The 22030-nt window shown below is 37.7% G+C and overlaps 1 protein-coding gene across 8 annotated transcripts in view; it reads left to right on the top strand.

Moving 5' to 3' along the window:
* Positions 1-22030, top strand: part of Trps1 (trichorhinophalangeal syndrome I) — a 238593-nt gene that overhangs the window by 38603 nt on the left and 177960 nt on the right. For 3 of the 8 annotated variants that reach the window (XM_005381890.2, XM_013512789.1, XM_013512790.1), the window contains exons 2-4: positions 1649-1805; positions 4935-5863; positions 18744-19873. In XM_005381890.2, the coding sequence (XP_005381947.1) occupies positions 1769-1805; positions 4935-5863; positions 18744-19873 (2096 nt within the window). In that variant the 5' untranslated portion in view covers positions 1649-1768. The remainder of the gene's footprint in view (positions 1-1648; positions 1806-4934; positions 5864-18743; positions 19874-22030) is intronic. The other 5 variants (XM_005381893.2, XM_013512792.1, XM_013512793.1 and 2 more) reach the window with 2 other exon arrangements.

The raw sequence follows: 22030 nt of genomic DNA, 5'->3' as shown, positions 1-22030 counted from the left end.
TAATTTATTCCCTCATTATACAGATAAGAACAGAGACTCAGAGAATGGGAAGGACTTGCCCTTGATCACATAAGCATGTGATCACATCCAGAAACTGGACATGTGATTTCTACAGACCTTTCTTCTTCTTTAGGGTTTTGTTATTTACTTTAAGGTTAATATTCTGTAAAGAACATTGTCATATCTTACCTTCAAGTAGTTTCTCATATAATGGAGTTAAATACTGGTGCTCATCTTCATTGGGTGACTGTGAGATGTCAGGTTCTTTCAAAATTTTTGTGATAGTTGTTTTCTTTAGTCAAATAATATATTGAATTATCTCTTGTAAATTTATTTGGAGTATCTCGTAAGTGTCTGTACATATATTTATATACATGCATATTTAAATACACATTGATACAGGTAGACATGCTTAGTTATGTTTACATATATTTAATGTGTGCACACATATATGAAATATAAGTAAATAATTAGGGGGTTAATCCACAGTATCCAGATGTAATAGAAAACTCAAATTCCTTTGGCTGTGAAGTGATCACCCTGAGAACATAATCTTGTCTTTTACAGAAAATTGTTTTCTTATCTATTTAAGCATTTTAATCAGTGAGACCAAGTAGTTATTAAATTATATTTTAAGCTCTAATGCTGATTATTAGTTTCACTGCTTAAGTCTAAGTAATACTGTAAATTAGACATAGTACCCTCTTTATTGCTTTTTAAAAAAAAGTGATGGGAAACACTTTCTAAGAATGCAAACAAAGCTTTTAGATTTATTTTAATTTAGAAAGAAGTACAGTTAGTCAAGAGTAGAGATTTATGATTTTTGCAGAGGTAATACCTTATATTTCACAATTGTAAAGATAATGGAACATTTTGATGGAGCTAAACATATTTTTAACCTTTTTACGTATCTTGGGAGTCCCATGTGATTGGCCGTTTAAGTAGCGTTCATGTTTTTGTGTGAGTGGAAGATGATGTCAGTTTACACAATGCTCACTATTACCCCGGAGTCGGTTTTGTTTCTCACAGTTACATAGAGGAGTTAAATGAGCAACTCTGAGCCTTGTGGTTTTTTAGCGTCTCTTAGTCCAGTCGGCTTTCAGCTCTGTTATCTCTGACGGCTGTTTATAGTGAACCTACTTTAACTGGCATCTTGAACTTTTTATTTTTGTAGTCTGTATGAGGCATATTAACTGCTATGGAGCAGAATGATACTGTTTAAAATAGAATTGCCAAAACTGATGACTGAGGTTCAGTCACGTGGTTATGTATTTTATTGAGTTTTAAATTTTCCCTAATAAGGCATTGCTGGTGTTTACAAAGTAAGATCCTATCCCCCCAAACTTAGAGTAGGTAAGTATCATAGTCTTTAGGTTTGGGGAGGGCGGGTTGTGGTCGAATAATTTCACCAACATCATAGTCTCTTGTGAAACTGATTTCATGTCTTGTGATCTTTTTATCATCTTCCTCCCCCTGCTGCTTTATTCCAAGGGAGGAGAGGACACTGCTCAAGGTCTCCTCCTGCTTGTATCAGATGTTTCTCCAGCAGCTCACGATGCTGCCGTATTAATGTATTTTAGGTGCGATACCTTAAAGTGTGCTTGCATCATTTGGGAAGGAAAAAAATTTTTTTTGCTTTGTTTTACAGATGTGCAACTCAGCTCTCAGAATGTCTTCTGTGTCCTCCCAGCGTTTCTAAGACAGTCGCATTAGCTTCCTGCTAGTTGACTAATAGAATTAATAATTGTAAAAAGCACTCTAAAGCCACATGCCTTATGAAGTCAATGCTGGGTATGATTTTACAAGTATGTGATCTATTTTTTTTTTTTGAAGTGAAAATGTTAACTGGAAAAGTTCTTGGCAGACAGTAAAACATCGTGCAATCTGTTATTTGTCTTACAGATAATAACTGGAGAGTGGCTCTAGTCTTATGGTATCTAACTTATGACTTGCTAGAGGAGTTTCTTCCACTTAGAAGTATTGCAAATGTGCTTATATTTACATAATATGTCACTCTGAAAAATGATGATCATATAATTCCAGTAAGAATTATTTTTCTATAACTACTTCAAAGTATAGTCAACTAAATTAGCCACATTTTTTTTTTTAAGCAGCAACTAAAAAGTACATGCCCCTACCCCCACAGTGCAGAGTAAAACCCAAATGACCTTTCTGATACTTCTTTGAAGTTTTAGCAGTTAACCTTCTTTGCAATGTATATTATTAAGGGCTCTAGTCAGCATAAGGAATCAGTGAGTCATACATGTTCTAAAGGTCTGTTCTTGGGTAGAAAGAGGGAACTGAAATTTGGAAAGATGATAGTTTAATTACATCATATTTTTCCTCTAAGGCCCTAAACATTTGAATAGCTGAATAGTTTTGAAACTTTGACCCATTACATCTCTTTATGATAATGATAAATTAGTAAGGTCTATTTTAAATTTAATTCCATTCCCTGGCTATTTAAATTATTGTCATTGTTCCAACCACCTTGACATTAATATATGGGCATGAGCCATTTTCTCTTCATTTTGACAGAAGGGTAACATTAATGAGTTATCACCTCTTTAGACATTCTGTTTTTCATATAGGATTTTAATTTTTTTGTTTAACCTTATTTACTTATGTAGGTGAGTCAGAATGTAGTCACTGAAAAAACTGAAAGACAAAATATAGTTATTCAGTATTTGTCAGAATAAACATTATAGTGTGGTATGTATAATAGAAGAAACAATCATGGAATTCTAGAGAGAAAGTCACATTTTCATAGGTAGGAAAAGCCTGGTACTCAGTGATCTAGAATATCCTTTTATATCAGCCAGATTCAATGCATATATAGACACGTATATACACACTCACATTTTATAGGGAGATCTCACTGTGTTGCCCAGGCTGTTCTCAAACTACTGGGCTCACATCCCTCCTACTTCAGCCCATTAAATAGCTGAGATTACAAGCATTTGTCCCTACCTCCAACCAGTAGATTTTGCTTAAACTTCTGTTTAAATAATGATCCATTTCTTCAATTTCCTCTGCACTTTTGGTCTTTATTTTTCCCTTCATTGGCCACTAGTAAAATTGCTTTCAATTTTCCATGTGTTCCCCATCCTGAGGTGCCTGATCACTTCTGCAAGAATAGAGGTCTCCCAAACCATTGCCATCAACATATAAGACATTCAAATGCAAGCACTGCAGAAATACAATGAACCAGTGCTTCTTGCGATGAGTCCTGTAAGGAGGCACCCAGGAGAGGAACACTTGGCCCCTGCCCCAGGAAGCCAGGCAGGGTGACGTTGCCTCCGAACCATCAGTAACTCTTGAAGGCTCAGTCTTTCATCTTGGAAATTTTTATTGTTCTGAGAGGGAGATTCTATGGCTCTTGCTGGTATGGAAGAGGAACAGTGTTTTTTTTTAAATAGGTGTACTGTTGTCAACATTATTCACTAAGGTGAATTTTTACCTTATAAGTGATTCCTTATATAACTACTGCATTATCTTTGTTCAGAGACTCATACTATAAAATATTTTTGCTTGACCAGCTTTTCAGAAGCAAAGGTACACCCATCCTTCCCAGGCCAGTTTGGTTCCTCAGCACTTGTGAAAAATTATAGACAAAAATGACTAATACCATGTTATTAATCTGGATTTTCCCAGCACATTTTGGATAATCATGGTGTTATGAGCTCTATTAAATTGGTCTTCCCAGCAGTCTGCTACTAAAGAAGGCTTGTTTTATTAGAAATCGAATTTTGTAGATGTTTGGGGTAATTCCATGGATAGAGTTTGACAGTTTTCCAGCTGCATCCTTATGGAACACAACCCACAGAACCCCACCGTTGATTAAGCTTTGCTAGTGTATTCTTCCATGGATAGGACGCACATTATTTCTTATTTCTCTGTATCCTTAGGATTCTGATTCATTAGATTCCTATGAAGGAATTTGTCCCCCACATTCTAATTTTGATCTTGGTTGATGATGTCACTATCCAGAAAGACACAGCTGAGCTACCACATAAAGGGAAAGCATAGGATAGTGCTAAGTCTTTGCCATTTTCACGTGCAACATGATGGTGTTGTATGGTTCAATGTGCGGTCACCTTCCACAGTACTCCTGGTGGTAGACCAGTTGGCTGCAGGCTTTGTGTAATTGGCCCTGGATTTGTTTGCTTTGCTATCATGCTAAAGACAATCCTGTTGAAACCTCGCCCTACCGCCTCGCTGCTGTACACCAGGTCTCCTCATTTTCAAGAGAGCCCTCAAAGAGTCTTAAAAGAAATTGGTTGGTGGTTCAGAGATGAAGCGTTCATTATCCTCCATTTCCTGGAAGTAATAACAGGGCTCTTTTCAGAATGTTCATCACATGGCTGTTCTGTCTTTATGCCTAGGAGAGCATTTTGGTGGAAAGAGTATAGCTTGGTTGCACAGTGTAACAATATTAAATGATAATTGATGATGTTTATATATACATGTATCATATACACAGATAATATGTATTCCGTCAACCAAACCATGTATATATATATATACACACAGTGTATAACATGTATACATATTATATATAACCTATAACATGTATAAATATATGTCTGTGCATATATCATCCATTATATTTAAAAAAAGAAGTTGAGCAAAAACGTAATTGGTAGGGAAGTCTAATAATAATGATAGAGCCAGTAAAGATAATGAGTCCTTTAACATTCATAAATCTTTTTAAAAAATAGATGAGATGGTCTGTGATAAAAAAATTCCAAATGTAAATTGTTTGCTTTAGTTTCAATTTCTTGCTATTTTTAAGAATGATATTTCTGCTAGAGGAAGTATTTTATTATACACCTTAGAAAGTTTTGAATAGAGTAAGTACAGTATTCTAGATTTGATTACATGTCTGTGACTTTCAAATAACTCTACTCTGCCTTTTCTGTGTATTTTTGCAGATATGGTCCGGAAAAAGAATCCCCCTCTGAGAAACATTGCTAGTGAAGGCGAGGGCCAGACCCTGGAGCCGATCGGTGCAGAAAGCAAGGTATCTGGACAGAATAAAGAATTTTCTGCAGATCAGATGTCAGAAAATACGGATCAGAGCGATGCTGCAGAACTAAATAATAAGGAGGAGCAGAGCTTGCACGTCCAAGATCCGTCTTCTAGCAGTAAGAAGGAGGCCAAAAGCTCAGTCCTGGGTGAGAAGGCTGGCTTCAATTATGAAAACCCCGGCAAGGGAGGAAACCGCCCATCCTTTCCGCTTGATGAGGTGACAGACAGAAATATGTTGGCTTTCTCATCTCCAGCTGCTGGGGGAGTCTGTGAGCCCTTGAAGTCTCCTCAAAGAGCAGAGGCAGATGACCCTCAAGATATGGCCTGCACCCCATCAGGGGACTCATTGGAGACAAAGGAAGATCATAAGATGTCACCAAAGGCTACCGAGGAAACAGGGCAAGCGCAGAGTGGTCAAGCCAATTGTCAAGGTTTAAGCCCAGTTTCAGTGGCCTCAAAAAACCCACAAGTGCCTTCAGATGGGAGTGTGAGACTAAATAAATCCAAAACTGACTCGGTGGTGAATGACAACCCAGACCCGGCGCCTCTGTCTCCAGAGCTTCAGGACTTTAAATGCAATATCTGTGGGTATGGTTACTATGGCAACGACCCCACAGATCTGATTAAGCACTTCCGAAAGTATCACTTAGGACTGCATAACCGCACCAGGCAGGATGCTGAGCTGGACAGCAAAATCTTGGCCCTTCATAACATGGTGCAGTTCAGCCATTCCAAAGACTTCCAGAAGGTCAACCGCTCCGTGCTTTCTGGTGTGCTCCAGGACATCAACTCTTCAAGGCCTGTTTTACTAAATGGGACCTATGATGTTCAGGTTTGTGCTTTCTGTTGTGGTCTTTTGGTACAGAAAAAGTTAGAAATAATGAAATGGCAGCTTTCACATGCGTGGTAAAAGCAAGGTCCCAAGACCAGATGGTAGCTTTCCAGATGCAACAGAAGAACTGGATGTACCTCATGGCTGCCTCATCCAGATGGCCTTTAGGGTTGTCTTTAGCCCCTCGTTATGGGAAAAATCCCAGCATTTCTGTTAGGCTGGGAAAAGTCTTTTCATAGATCTAGCTAAGCTTCATATTTCTAGACATGTTTCATGATAACTGGATATTTTCACAGTCTTCTAAAAACGGCAGTAATCTTTATGGCTGTGCATGGTAATAATTCATTCCTTGTTCTACTTTCTGATTATAAGGTTTCTGCTGTAATTTTTCCTCTTATGAAGATCTTTCCTGTCTCTTGGATTAGAATTTGATTTTATAGTGAGCTTGACTAGACTTGGGTCATATTGATGGTTACAGAGTTATTCTTCTGAGAAAACAAAATAAAAGTGAAGTTTTGGAAATAATATGCTGGTGGTCGAGATATATTTATGAAAAAGCAAAATAAGTGTAAATGAAGATGTGGAAATAACCTTTTATATTGGTAAAAAAGAAGTCATTATGATTGTAAATACTGTAGGGACACCAGAATGACCTTGGTGTAGGCCAATAAAGTATTCCTTTCTGCATTTAAGGAAAATGGTAATAATTTATGAAAACATTTAGTAATGATTTAGTTTCATTAAATATTAGCATATCGTTTTGATCTACTTCCCTGTCTGATTTTACAGTATATGTTAAGTGAAAAAAAATTGTTATAATTTCAAATAGAATGAAACATGGACCTGATTCTAAAGAAATGTGTTCATTCCACTTTAGCAAGTTCTGTGTAGGTGAAGCTTACGGTCAGCATGAGAAAGCTTTTGTTGTAATCTATACATTTTTGTGACATTCTTATGTCAGGGGATTTCTAAATACTAAGTTTAACATTAATCTTCTTTTGGAATGACTAGAAGTGCCAGAGAACTGATGAGATCACATCGCACTTATTTGCATTACTAAATCTTTTGAAATATCAGTCATTGTATTAACTTAATGGCCACAGCACATTTGCCGTTATCTTTCCATTGACCAACTGCCAGCTAAGAAAGACAACTGCCAGCTAAGAAAGACAACCCAAAGGGCTACAGATAACACGTAGTGAAAGTATTTTGCAATACTTACAAGAAGAATCAGAAGAGAAATTTCTAAGTTCTTTAAATGTCAGAATGGTAATCTTCCCACATTAATGGAGATATGAAGAACTCTTAGAAAGCCAGTTTCATCTTTGGTAAAGCTCTGTAAAAATTCTGTCTTACTTTGTGAATTTCCACAAATAGAATCATTTCTGTGGAGAAGCAAATTAAGCCAACATAATTATTATGCATGAAAGCTACATGCTTTGAACTGCTGTCTTATTAAAGATCATTTCACTGTCTTATGTCAGATACACTCTGCTGTCAAACTATGATTGGGAAGCAAATACGCATTTTAGATAAAAGGGTTGGAAGTGAATAATGTCGGTATGTGAAACGGTGTTTTATAATTAGCAAGTAATATGATGTTAATACCTAGATTTCCGGCAGGAGTTTTACTTGTTCACTCTGGGGACAACTTCTAAGGGAAGCTGATCGCTGCTGTCAGAAAGACTCTAAAAGTAAGATTACTGAAGGCCTATAGTTTGGAAGAATTCAGAGTTTTAAACACACTTCCATTTCTCCCAAACAGTTATTTGTTAGATTCTTAGTTATTTATAGTAAAGTTTATGTTTGGGTAGAACACTTTTCCTGGGCAGTGATTTTAGAAATAAAACAGATGTGTGAGCTATCTGAATTTGAACTAATAGAACTAGAAATAAAACAGCTGATCCTAGACTATGTGGTCTACTAAATCCTTGCAGCCGGCTGGGTAAAGAAGACAAAGGGTGGTAGGAGGTAACACGCAGAAGATACTCTCATTAAGATCACTTCTTTTTCAAAGAGAACTAATATTCTGAAAAATGGGAAAAAGCAATCCATGGGAAACAAATAGGTGATTATTTCAAATGAATGATTTTGAAACAAGTCTAGAAAGTGTTTACATTCACTGGGTGTGGTGACGCATGCCTGTAATCCTAGTACTCAGGAAGCAGAGGCAGGAGGATTGCTGTGAGTTTGAGGCCAGCCTAGGCTACATAGTAAGTTCAAGACCAGCCTGGGATATATAGTGAGACCCTGCCTCAAAAAACAAAAAACAGAACAATAAATAAATAAATAAATAAATAAATAAACAAAGTTAACATTCATGTCTGAAGATAACACTAAATGTACTTACAAAATGCAAATTTTGAGCCCTTTGCCCCTACAGCAGATACTGATGTTTAAACGTGTCTGTTGATAAGTAACTTATTAATATTTTTGTGCTGAAATACTGAGCAGCTCCTTTATCTGCAACAATAAAAGCACATCTGAAATTCTCCTTTTTACCCATATGTGCCGTGCTGCAGAAATGCTATTTGACAACTTCTTTCTTCTGCACTTGAACTATTTGGAGACTAAAAGCTGTAGGAGAGAAAATGCTGCCTACTGAATTTCTTTCATGCAGGTTTTTGTCAGAAATATATGTAGTAAGTTAATGACCTGACTGTATTCTGATTGCAAGATGAAGATAAACATCAGAATTGTAGACAAATAATTTCAGGAATTATTTATATAAATCTATAATTTAAGTTAATTGGAGGACTAGATGAACAATTCATTAATCTTTTTCAATTAAAGTGTATTTTTTTAACCATCACAGCAGTTGCTATCTAGTGATAGATTTATGACATTTTAGGCCAAGAAAAAAGGAACAGAAGCCAGAAGTAAGGAAAGAACTTAAAGAACACAGCAGCTTTGATCTATATTTTGGTTTGACATGGATGGTTTTAAATAATTTGAACTGACTCAAATGCTAATATGGAATATGCAGTTGGGGAAAAGGAGTCATTTAAACAACTTTGAAGCTTTGATATATAAATTTTAAATTTATATATTTGGAGGAATAACTGAAATTTAGGTAATATATGATGTGTATGCTCTACAATATGCTCTAATATGCTGTTCTGTGTACATTTTATAGCAAATAGCTGGTTAACATTTTAACCAGGTTAGAGCATGTTTATAAACATAATTTTGTGAAATAGTATACAGTTGTTACTTTGGTCAAGGGCACCTAAAATAGCCATCATAAAATCAAGACCGTCTTTTCTTACTCTTTTGAATTTATGACATTTTCTCCCATACACCTTGATGTGGCATGCCCAGCCCCGAAATCAGAAAATGTCATTTCTTTACTAACTAAGACAAGAAGAGATACAGTGGCTAGCCCAGGGCTAACTGATTTTTGAAATCTCTTTCAAAAAAAGAAATTCTCTTTCAGGATGTTAGTTTCTCAGTTTTTCATATTCCCTGCATGTTTTATCCATTGCTAGGCTTCCATTTTACAAAATAATGGACACGCATGATTGGGAAGCCCTTCATGTAATTTTTACTATCTGTATTCAGTCTTTGAGGCTTCCATGGACACCAATAATAGGACAAGAGATTGAGTTCTTAATAAAAGTAATTACAGCCTCTTTCTTTTTAATCTGCTTTATTATGCTTATATTTAAACCATCACTGAATGGAGGCTTGCATTTAAAACTCAGACTTCGCTGTTTCATTAGGGCTTAATGTGGTGTGCATTAGGGCGTTTGCATCATCTTTATAGGGGAGCTTTTAGCTCTCAGATCAGGTTATAAAAGTAGGAGTCCTGTCAAGTTGCGCTTCCCACGGGAAAGTGTTTACACTATGCCAAGTTTATAAATGCTCATGATGTATATGTTGTCTTTCCATATTGTAAACCTTTTCTATTATAATGCATTATTCAGGACTTCAAGAAGGTAGCTACTGGATTTCAGCTATTATGTTCATTTTGGCCTTTAATGAGATTTTAAGGTTAATAGAAGAATCACATTATTACTTTACCAGGGAGGATCTTATTTGAACTGAGAGAGCTGCATTTCTGTATTTTTTTTTTTTATCAGAGTTGCACAATAGGTCATGTTAGAAACAGGAAGAATAGATTTAGAGATAGAAAGTCATCTTTTGCATTTGTGTTTTCAGCATATTTAACTGAATGAGCTTTAAAAAGCCTTAACTTATACATGTTAGTACTTTCATTTGAGCAGGGGCTTACAGTTAGGTCTGAAAAAAGAAAAAAAGAAACCTCAGGGAACATTAATCTCATTGTGGTTTATTTTGACTTGTCTTGAATTTTACTTCCAAATATTTATTTTTTGCCTTGGAGTTTCCTTTGATCTGGAGTAGGAGGGAAGTTGTAGATCTTAGCAGGTTCTGTTTCTTTGTTTTTCTGAGTTGAGGACAATTGCACTTTAGAAAAAGTGGTGAATGAGACTTTAATCAATTCAGACTGTCCACAGAGTACAGACTGTTTGAGATATGAACCCATTCTTATTTTCAGGGCTGTGTCTCTTTAACAAGTAATAAAGTGTGCAAAATAAAACATGTGCTCACCCCAAGGCCAGAAAGCAAAGCAAACTTTTGACATTTCCCAGGTCATTTTCATCAGTGGAGATGGAGGAGTTGGATAATGTAGCCACCTAGGTAGAGTAGTTGGACAGTCTTCACCGACCTGGTTACCTGAATGACAATCAGATCTCTATTTGACACTGTTACATGAAAGTTGGTACAATAAATATCAGTACCTTTTTGATTTTTAGTTTATGTGTTATCATTCAAAGAGCATGTTATCATTTTCTAGAATATCAGTGTTTCTCTCCAGGCAGAACGTTCAGAAGAAAAGAAATTACAGTTATCAGTGCAGCCAATCAAGTTTAGCATTATTCAACTCTTAATAAAAGTTTTGTATCTCAGATGGCCTGCTTTGTGAACCATATCAAGTCAGGAGATTATTCCATGCTTTTTTATTTCTTGGGTCATTGTGATTACAGCATACTTGCAGCTGTTGGGAACACAGATACACAACTAACTAATGCGCCAATCCCAGGAAACTTTGGAAAGAGAAATTCTCTTTCATTTTCTGATTTCTCCCTGAGTCTAGTTCTGAGAATCATTAGGCCATTAGAATCACTAGAATTCTTCCTAAAATGATTCCAGTTTTGGAAGCAAATGTGCATTTTCACAATATCACACAAACTCTTATTTAATTTTAATTGAAAGTCATATAAAATTTATTTTTAATAGTACTCTTAATTTGATCAGCTACTTTTGTTAAATTACATACTAAAAGTTAACACATCTTTAACTTTTTTCAATTTTTAATTTGTAACAGCTAACATTTATAACAGCTAACATTTATTAAGGGTTCTTTATGTGCATATGTAGTTATTTCTGTGCCTTTATCAACGCATCTTCATCAAAACCCTTGAAGTAGACACTGCCAGCGTGTCTATTTTTGAAGAGTGGAAGTCCCCGGGGAGGGCTTCACGTAAGCTGACCAAGGTCACAGAGTTGTCTCACTAGGGTAGACAAGAGGCCAACTAGGGTAGCTAGGCTACAGAAGCCAATCTTCACAACCACTGTGATATAGCAGCCTTCCCAGATACAAGACTGAGTTCATGTAAACAGAGAAACAATGGAGCACAACCTAAGGCAGAGGCTGTAAATCTGGCATGTTTGGTGCGTACTCTGAATCACGTTCAGTATGGCAGTGTTTGTGACTTCTCTGAGATTTTCTGTTAACCATCCTCATGGTATAATGCTACTTTATTGGAATTTACTAGGCTTATAATTGAAATCACTGGAAAGAAAACGAAATGTGCTGATTTGTCTCTTTTTAATTAGTGTGATTCATTTTTACTGGTACTTTTGCTACAGAAACTAGTTCTGGTAGAGTGAGTAGGGGGCAAATTTTGACTTAATTAAGAATGTGATGTTTTATCCTCAAATTAAGGAGCATTTCATGCGTGCGTTTGATTTATTTTGTATTCGCACCCTTTAGAGGACTTTGAGGAAATTATGATCTAATAGATTGTCTGGGGAGTTGTCTTCTGCTCTTGTAGTTACTAGACACATTTTCGGTTGCTTTTTCTATGAAGATTAAATGTTAAGGAGATGCACTCAACTCCCATTTATGTTCTCCAAGACTGTGTAATTAAGGTTTTATCCCCTGCCTACGTTAAAAGCTGGGATGGGTGTGGAGGCAGAGAACAAATCAGAATGCCTTCCGAGTGTCTAATTTGAGTGTGCTGCACACCCCAAGTGAGCTGTGTGATTTCACTGCACCTGAAAGTGAGACAAGTGTAGGGTACAGGAGCTTGAGAATTCAAACAGCCTACCTGTCTGGCATTTCTCCTTTCATATGTAGATGACTTGCAGATGTAAGATTAAAGAACACCCTGATTCTTTCATGTGTCCAGTAGCATATTTAGGAATAGGATAATAAATGATGGTTTGTTCTAAGACCTGTTTTTCCTGCTGAGGGGTGGCTCCACCTTGACAGTACAGTGAAGTCCCTGAAAATAACTTCCTTTGCATCCTTCCTGCCATAATTCATTTTGAAGTTAACCAGGTAGGAAATCTTAAGAGTTACCTGGATTTTTTTCTGATACCGATTTTGCCCAAATAGTTCAGTAGTTGGCCCATTGCTCCTTCTTTATCCTTTTACTGTTACCACCCTTAATATTTACTTAGTACATCCTTCCCGGTTTCATTTTGCTTTCTCTTTCTGTTCCCTTCCTTTTTCTGCTTTTCCAGTTTCCTCCTACCCTCTTCTCACCTTCTTCTCCTCATCCTCTCCTTGTCTGTTGTTTCTTCTCCTTTGAGTTCTGTTTTCCTTCATCCTTCTCCTTCCTTCTTTTCCTCTGTTTCTCTTTTCCTTCCTCCTCGCCTCCACCTTTTCTCTCTTTCTCCCTGCTTTCTCCTTTTTTACCTTTTTAAATGTTTAAAAATTCTACTTACAGATAGATCTTTGTACATTTATAGGAAATGTAAATCTGTTTTTTAAAGTTATCTAACTATACCTGTAAAATTAAATATGCTTTCCAGTAAGACACTTCTTTTCTGAATTTTTCTTTTCTGAATTCTCTCTCACTAATCTTCTGTAAAGAGTAATAGTAAGACTAAGGCCAGCACACCTGTGTTACTATATAGCAGTCACCTTGCAATAGCAGATTCCACTTCTGTGTTTCCTGAGAGTGACTTGCATTGTTTCCCTTTCAGTTCTGCCTTTACTTGTGTGTGTTCCACTACCTGAGATGCCTTTGCAGGATGGGCGCCATTGAGCCTCATCATATGTCAGCTCGTCTTTCCGTAGCTTGACTGTTAGCTTAGGAAGCCTTGTGTATCTGTCAGTTTGGTCAGGTGCTTTTCGTCTGTTCTGGTGGAATCTGTTAGGTGTCAGCACAAATACATATTCCACTGTTACTGTCATCATTTACTTCAGAGCGTTTTGCATACACCATAGACATGTAGATATTCTGGATTATGTTGTTTCTTTTTGTACTTCTGGTACTTCTTGCATAGTAGGGTTGCAGCAGAGCACTCCTCCCTGGAGGAAGGATGTTCCTCATTTCAGGGGTTAAACTGTTTTCCCATTAGAATCCTGTTTAGGTCACACATGCAGTTCTTATTTGTGCTGCCTTTTCACTTGGTGTTTTTTCTTTTGAAAGGCTGGCATCTAAACTTTTGCAACTGACTTTAAGATATGTGGTATTCTGATACCAGAGTCCAGATAACTGTAGGGAAACTAGTTCATATTACTAGTTGTGCTGAGTGAAATGAAGAAAACAGTTCAAGATAAATTGTTTATGTTGTAATCCCCAAAAGACCATTATAAAAATGTGTATTAATGAAGAATATGCAAAATTTTTCTTTTAAATATGTCCCATGTGCCACTTTAAGCTTTGACCACCTCGTACTCTACTTGGTTGGCTTTTATAAGTCCAAATGTAAAGGGTATTTACTGGGTTATTATGGTGACACTGATAGGAACAGGCTGTAGGACCAAGCCATTCAAAGCATGGGAATGAGATGACTGCTATATATTTAGATTTGTTATTGAAAAATTTAAATATTTATTTTCCATCAAAACTACATCATTAAAGCATATCCTGTGTTTTGGAAGGCTTTTGGAAGGACTATATATGCAGAAACATTTTTTATGTATATTAGCAGATTAATTCTGGCTATAGTTATTTTCAGCTAAGATTAGCCCTTATAGATTGGCAAGTTCTCCATTTGAAGAGTGATTTTTCTTTAACAAGTTAGCTTTTCCTTTTTAAGGTTTTACTTTTCTGACTATCAGCCCATAACCTCAAGTCCCTTAAATTAGTACCATCATAATGTCTCTGTTGCTATCAATTATAGTACTTGAAAATGAACCACATCTGAGGAAAGGTTTGTATTTAGTTCAAACAACTTTTTTCAACTGTATTGAAAATAAGTCTCTGTGCTGCGGTGTCATATGAGCTCTGAAGCTTTAAAAACGCTTCCCTCTGACATATTTTTAGATATTATTTTTACTAGTTTTTGCTACAGATTATTTGGAGAAAAGAAGTAAATTGATGTTAAAAACCTTGAAAAAAGCTCCCCTAATATTTTTTTCACCCTCACAGTTTTAAAGTGTATACGTAAATAAATTATAAATGAAGGTCATTGAAAATACTAAATCAATACTTAGTTTGTAAAAGTATGGTTACAATAAAATAAAACACCATCATAGTCCTCCATGAAAAATGATCTAAGGTCTGTTCTTTTTTCATGTTGTAGGAGATTTTTTGAGCTTTTTTTAAAGTACAATTTTGATTCACAGTCAAACAGCCTTTTGCTTATGGATGAAAGATCCATTTTGTACTACTTTGAAGGAGTTTCTTTATGTGCAGTCGGGTCAGTGGTAGCGGTGTGGTGAGTTAGCGTAGCTTCCTCATCCCAGGTGACGCAGGGGGTTTGGTGATAAATTCATCTGCAGTTCCAGTCTCCCTTAAGGAGCTAACTCGTTTCCTTAGCCAAAATACACTGAGCCCTCTCTAACTTGCAAACATTCTTAACATATTCTTCCTGTATTCTCAGGATATAAACAGAGTATTGGCCTTGTAACAGAGCATTAACCTTTCCATTTTCAGCTAAGTGTTCTGGTCCTACCAAGCGTGCACGTTTGTCCCTGAACGACTTTGCTACCTTCCCTTTATTTAACGTTTTCATCACAGGCAAGACACATTTACATCACAGTTCATTTCATTGAATAATAATCCCACCTATGTGGCTGACAGTGAGTGTGTGGCTTAATGTGGTATTCCCCAGCCACATGTAGCTGTTACATTTTAGTTAACTAAATTGAAGTAAAGAAAAATTAAAGAAAATATTTAAATTAACATTAAGACAGTTCTTTATTTGTCCTACCCTGTATCAAATGTTTAGTAGACACATGTGGCTCCTGGCTCTCAGACTGCATAGAAAAGACTATAGAGATTTTTATCATCTTAGAAAGTTCTACTGAACAACACACCTACAGTTCTCACTTGATCCTCACAATGATCCTATAAAATGTCAAAGCGCATGGTATACGATATCACTTATATCCACAGAGATGAGGAAACAAGTTCTAGGAGGTATAAAAAAAAATATGTCCTTTCGTAGAATTTGATCTAGAGAATGTTTTCTGGGAGTAGACAGTTGTAAGTAAAGGTAAATACAAGTGAATAAAGGAGTTCTCTACAGATTTTGATCATAAAATATGAGTTACTGCAAAGGTGAAGACGTGGTCTAGCTTGTTCACTTTGTGTCCCAGGTGATCGTTACAGAGACTAACACAGCAGGTACATGAGTGAATACATGTAATTTTTTGTCCAAGCAGAATTTACAATTTAATATAATTTTAAAACCGTGGATATCTATTCCTGGTAGTAATTTTTACTGTTCTTGCTATGTATTTGTTTTTAACCTAGAAATGAAGAGATTAAAAATAACATGTACATGTCACGAAAATGCAATAAATATGATCAGTAGGCCTGGTTGGCTATTGTTTTTTAAAATTGTAAGTGGTGTTTTATTTTAGGATAGCATTTAAATTATGTACATCGGTCATTTTCTATTCTGATGTGTGCACATCTATTACTATAGAAAGTATCAAAATTATCACAAACAAGCTTCTCAATCTTTTTGTAATAGAAAATGAATAAAATTTGAAGTAATTATTCTTTTCCAAGTTGGAAGTTATGTGACCCTAATATTATAATAGCTTTTAAAATGGTATATAATAACAACATGATTTACAAGGCAAGTGGGTAACCCACGCTAGTGTCAGTACTGCTGTTCTTATCATTAAATGAGATTCATGAGTTTTGTTTGCTGCTTGGTGTACTTGAAAGAGCTGTCGGTAGAATGAAAGTTTTTGTCGACATCATTCAAGTTCGTATCTATTAAAGCAGATCTTTTCTGGGTAAAGAGTCACAACTTTTAGACATATAGTACTCACCACAAATTTAAAAGATCTAACATAATTTCCATAGCTACATTCATCCTACAGCAAGATGTTTCACTGATGTTTTTCACAAAGTTGTTTGTCTTTCATGATCTCTTCAGTTGCTAATCATTGTTAGCCTGGATTGTCTCACTTAAGATTGTTAAGTAAAAACATCCCCGTTGTGATAGAATTTAATAGTTTAAATTCACTTCTAAATCCTGCGTGGCACTTTCTTGAGAGTATGCATGTTCCCTGTTGAGCTCTTTCAGTGTGGTCATGGCACATGAGGCCTAAAGATTGCAAAATCCAGAAATAATGATGATGTGTGGAAGTTTTCAGGAATCTCCCCTGTAGAAGCAGAAGTTCAAAGCGTTTTCTATTAGGACAGCTCGACCTCTCTGAAGCAGTAGAGTTGCTACCATAAAACATTTCTGTCTCTAGATGTTACACACTTTCTGTTTTTACCTAGGTTAAAGGAGGGCAAGATATTTCTGAATTTATTCCTTTGATCCAAGTTTAAGTTTCTGAACAAAGTACCTGATGATGGCATTTAAAAGTTTTGTTTTTTGAAAATAAGTTTTTTTTCCTCACCTTCAGCAAATTGGGAAATACGTGTAAAAATTTTGCAATGTGATGCATTACATTTCAGTGCAAGTTTTATTTGCTTTCGTGACTGAAATGCTAGATTAGAATGTTTTGAATTGTTTCCCACAGGGCCTGGCTCTTGACATCGCTCACACAAATGACTGCCTGTCAGGTGGCTGGAGGGGGAAGAGGGGTGAGGGGTGCCCCAGTCTTAGCTCTCTGGTTCAGTGATGCTATGTTACTGAGTGAGGAAATCTCCCTGCTTACCATGGAGGATATAGGCATTGTCTGAAGTGCAGCGTTACCATCCTTTGTTTAGAGGTTGTGGGAGTCCGTCAGAGAGTATTATATTAATGTGCGGTGTGTTGTGTGTGTGTTAATGTACAATTCGTAGAACTCTAATACTAGATGTGAATTTAGAAGGTGCTTCAGTGGAGGAAGCTGTTGGCCAGCATTTAAGTAACTTGATCACAGCCCCAGTTCTCTGCATGGAGACTTCAGTCTTCGTCCCATAGAACTACTAACATAGCCCTCGGTGCGCTGCAGAATACTATTTGCATTTCAAGTAGAGCCCTTCAATGATTTTGAGATGCCTGTGACTTTTCTCACCGAGTGTTGCATATGAGCAACGATCACACATGTCATTTCTGAGCAGCTGTTGAAGAAGCAGAACATGATTATGCCACTTGGTTTTTGTGTTACATCTGGTTGCTGGAGCATTTCAGACATTCACTGATATTTGGGACAGGGAAATGACCCTCATTTGGGGACAGTCAAAAACTGTATTTTAAACTATGAATTTTGGCCTCTCAGGGGTGACGCTTAACTGGGCTCCTGCTGCGGTGCACAGTGAGAAAGGAGGGGAGGTTTTCATATGAAGTGCCGTCCGCGGGCCTTGATAACCCCACGCTGTGTAATTTCATGTTGCGGAAGTGCGCAGCGCCGCAGTGGTGTTCACTGGGGAACGATCCTGTCTTTACATTTGATCATCTCCACAACCCACTCTGGGGAGGAGCTGGGAGCATTTTGCTGTGAAAAAGAGCTTTCGTCAAGGAAGGCCCAGGAGGGTTTGCTTATTTTCCTTTGTCTTCAGCGGAGAAACTTCTTCCCGTCAGTCCTCCTCCCTCGGGATCCTGCCCACTCCATTGATGGCATTTTTTGGTTTCATTGTGCGTGATTAGGGTTCCGTGATAAGCCATTTTGTGTGGTCATTTTCGCGCCTTTATTTTACAATAAAGGTAGATGACAATTTGTCCTGTGCTCGGTAGGAGCATACTAGATGTCATTGTAGCTCGGTAGGAGCTCGGTAGAGGATTTCTTTGGATGACTGTGCGTCGAGTAATCTCTGAGCTACTGCTTCCAGTTTTGACAGCAACTTTTAGCTTTGCAAAAAAACAAAAAACAAAACAAAACAAAACAAAACTCTCCATGAATTGAATGCTCCTGTGGGAATGTGGTTGGAAGGAAGGAAGCGGTAGTAAAACATACTGAGTTGGGAATTGTTTTCTGTTCTTTATATATATATATATATCATCAAACTTCATGAATTGGTTATAGTACTTTTGTTACGTACCTTCATCTTTTACTTTGACCTAAAATGTTTAGCATAATGAACCACTCAGTGTAGCTCTTGAGAAATGAAGAGTGATTTCTTTTGGTGCTGATAACTCAAGTGATTTCCCCAAAAGCCAGAGTATTATGGTATTACTCTGTTTTTCAGTGTAGAGTACTTGGCAGTCCCCTCCCCACCCCCTGCAGTGAACCCCGTGAGTTAACGACATATTTAAAGTAACACCCATTTCTTCCACACTGCAGGTCACTTCAGGTGGAACATTCATTGGCATCGGACGGAAGACACCGGATTGCCAAGGAAACACCAAGTATTTCCGCTGTAAATTCTGCAACTTCACTTACATGGGCAACTCATCCACTGAGCTTGAACAACATTTTCTTCAGACTCACCCGAACAAAATAAAAGCTTCCCTTCCCTCCTCCGAGGGTGCAAAACCTTCAGAGAAGAACTCTAACAAATCCATGCCTGCGCTTCGAGCTGGCGATTCTGGAGACTTGGGGAAGTGGCAGGACAAGATCACGGTCAAGGCAGGAGATGACACTCCCATTGGCTACTCAGTGCCCATCAAGCCCCTCGACTCCTCAAGACAAAATGGTACCGAGGCCACCAGTTACTACTGGTGTAAATTTTGTAGTTTCAGCTGTGAGTCATCGAGCTCCCTCAAACTGCTAGAACATTACGGCAAGCAGCACGGAGCCATGCAGTCAGGTGGCCTTAATCCAGAGTTGAACGATAAGCTTCCCAGGGGCTCTGTCATTAACCAGAGTGATCTAGCCAAAAATACAGAGGGAGAGCCAATGACCAAGGCAGACAAGAGCCTGGGTGGGGCTAAAAAGAAGGACTTCTCCGCCAAGGGAGCAGAGGATAACATGGTCACAAGCTATAACTGTCAGTTCTGCGACTTTCGCTATTCCAAAAGCCATGGCCCTGATGTCATTGTGGTGGGGCCACTCCTCCGTCATTATCAGCAGCTCCATAACATCCACAAGTGTACCATTAAGCACTGTCCATTCTGTCCCAGAGGCCTTTGCAGCCCAGAAAAGCACCTTGGAGAAATTACGTATCCGTTTGCTTGTCGAAAAAGTAATTGTTCCCACTGTGCACTCTTGCTGTTGCACTTGTCCCCCGGGGCGGCCGGAAGCTCGAGAGTCAAACACCAGTGCCACCAGTGTTCATTTTCTACCCCTGATGTAGATGTGCTCCTCTTTCACTATGAGACTGTGCATGAGTCCCAAGCATCGGAGGTCAAACAGGAAGCCAATCATCTGCAAGGATCGGACGGGCAGCAGGCAGTCAAGGAAAGCAAAGAACACTCGTGTACCAAATGTGATTTTATCACCCAAGTGGAAGAAGAGATTTCCAGACACTACAGGTGAGTCGTGGGAAGAGGGACCAAGCAAAGGATGGGAAGGCCCCAAAATTGGAGGGAGGGGGTTGATAGCACGAGGAAGTTACCGGCCCAGATCACATCACAGATTATAGAACTGCAGGTGACGTTAATAGATGTGAACACCTCAGATTTTAATCTGGCCACTTGTGCTGACATCTTATAGATCTGATATCTACCGTTTGCCGAGTGCGTTTTAGAATTCTCGGTGATGCTGATAATGCTGCAGTTTGCCAGTTTACCGTAGCCCACTTATTTGTCCTTGCTAAATATGACTTTGGATTCTGTCATTTTTGATGAAGTAGTTCCCAAACCGGAGGTGCCTAGTATGTTTTATTCTTTGTTCTAACTGAGAAATTATCAGTTGAAAACCTGCTGGTCATTTCTCTTAACGTGAGATTCTTCTGTTTGAAAAATTATGCATCCTTGGTTGACCAGCAAACAGTAATCTGAAGGTAAGCACTACACCACAAGTGTGCTATTGGATGTGTACTCACCCCTCTAGGCAAGTACAATTTAAATTATGTCAGTTTGTAGAGGTGAGGTACATTTGCGTTTTTCTTTTTCTTTGACGCTATTTTCTCTATAAACAGTTTCCTCAGTGACCCTTTCTTACTTTCTAGAGATGACTTTGGGCTACATGTGCTTATTTTATGTATGTATTTATTCCTTAATTGAGTTAAAAATTACACATTGTGGTAGGCATTAACTGTCCAGGAGTAAACAGCGCAGGGATCATCCTTTCCTATCTGGAACTGAGCTCAGTAGGGAAGGGAGGGTACTGCACAGATCAGCAGATATAAGGACAGTGTAGTTTAATATGGTGGATCAGGCAGTGCCTCCAGGGTTAAGGAACAGGCAAACTGGGCCTGGGATAAAAGTAGGAATTATTTTAGCAAAGCCCTGGGGATACAGGGAATTCAGATATGAGTGCTTATTGGGTGCTTTCTTGTTATTATGTCTCTAGGCACCAAAGGAAAAGGCTTTTACTATTTTTAAGTGATTTTCCAGATGAAGATTCAATATCCAAGTCAACACCTAGTAGTTCTTTCCATTTTTACTCCTTAAGATTTTAAACAGCGCCTTCCATTCCCTTGTGAGCATGTCTGTCTTTCCGGTCACAGTAATGAAGCAGTCCGTGTCCGACCATAGGCTGATAATGTTAAATGTTACTTTGAAGGGCATCCTAATGTTCACAGTGAATCGAAATGTTCAGAAAACACTTACTTGAGATTTACACTGTTTAATTTATAGAGTCAGCCCTAGGAAAGACACAGTCGTGCAATCAAACATGTGTTCACACTTGCAGTGAGTGTTTCTGGCTTCTCTGATGCTAGATGCATGTTAATTTATTTCTGGGGCTCGCAGGACTGAGCTGTCTGAGCTTACCCAGCGAGGATGTGTGAGCTTAGGTGAGTATGTGCATATTTTGCTTGTCCATTTGCTCAGTGATACCAAAATCACATAATCCACTCTTTCTTGTTTTTAAAGGAGGCAGCCTTGTTGCAGAAATCTTCATGATTTTCTATAACCATGTGGAAACCGGCCCTACTAGATTTGTATAAGGTAGTTATAGGTAGCTCTGAATGTTGCTCTAAATCCTGTGTGAGAAAAGAGTTTCTGTACTTTTTACATAAAATAATCTCACAGAAAATAAAAGTATTACTTAATAATGTCCCACTCTAGTTAGTATTCAGTAATGAAGTTAGCTCTAGAGGGAAGAAGTTATTCTTACACGCTGCTCTATCTGCATGGTTTCTCTCAGTGTCAAGATATCTAATAGCTGCTCAATGAATGTCTTTATGTAAATGAAATCCGCATGAGCAGTGGACTTCACATTAGTTATGAATAAGCTGGGATCTTTAAGGTGAGTTTTATTTTAATCCTTTAATATATTACAGTGTTAGGCCCTTTCGAGGAGCTGGGGTTCTACACCAAAGGACAATTGATTATTCCTTGAGAAACAGCAGTTAGACTTTCAGCATTTTATTAACTAAGACATTAACACTTGTCCTTGCAGTACTAGAGTACTATTACACTTACTTTTAAATCCTGATGTAGATTTGCCGATCTGAGCACATTTGAGGTGCTGAGTTGCTTATTTCTGGTCTGCAAATTCTTTTTTTTTTTTTTTTTTTTTTT

The sequence above is a fragment of the Chinchilla lanigera genome, unplaced genomic scaffold (genome assembly GCF_000276665.1).
Source record: "Chinchilla lanigera isolate Chin_1 unplaced genomic scaffold, ChiLan1.0 scaffold00016, whole genome shotgun sequence".
Classification (NCBI taxonomy): Eukaryota; Metazoa; Chordata; class Mammalia; order Rodentia; family Chinchillidae; genus Chinchilla; species Chinchilla lanigera.
This window is presented reverse-complemented; position numbering and strand designations above follow the sequence as displayed.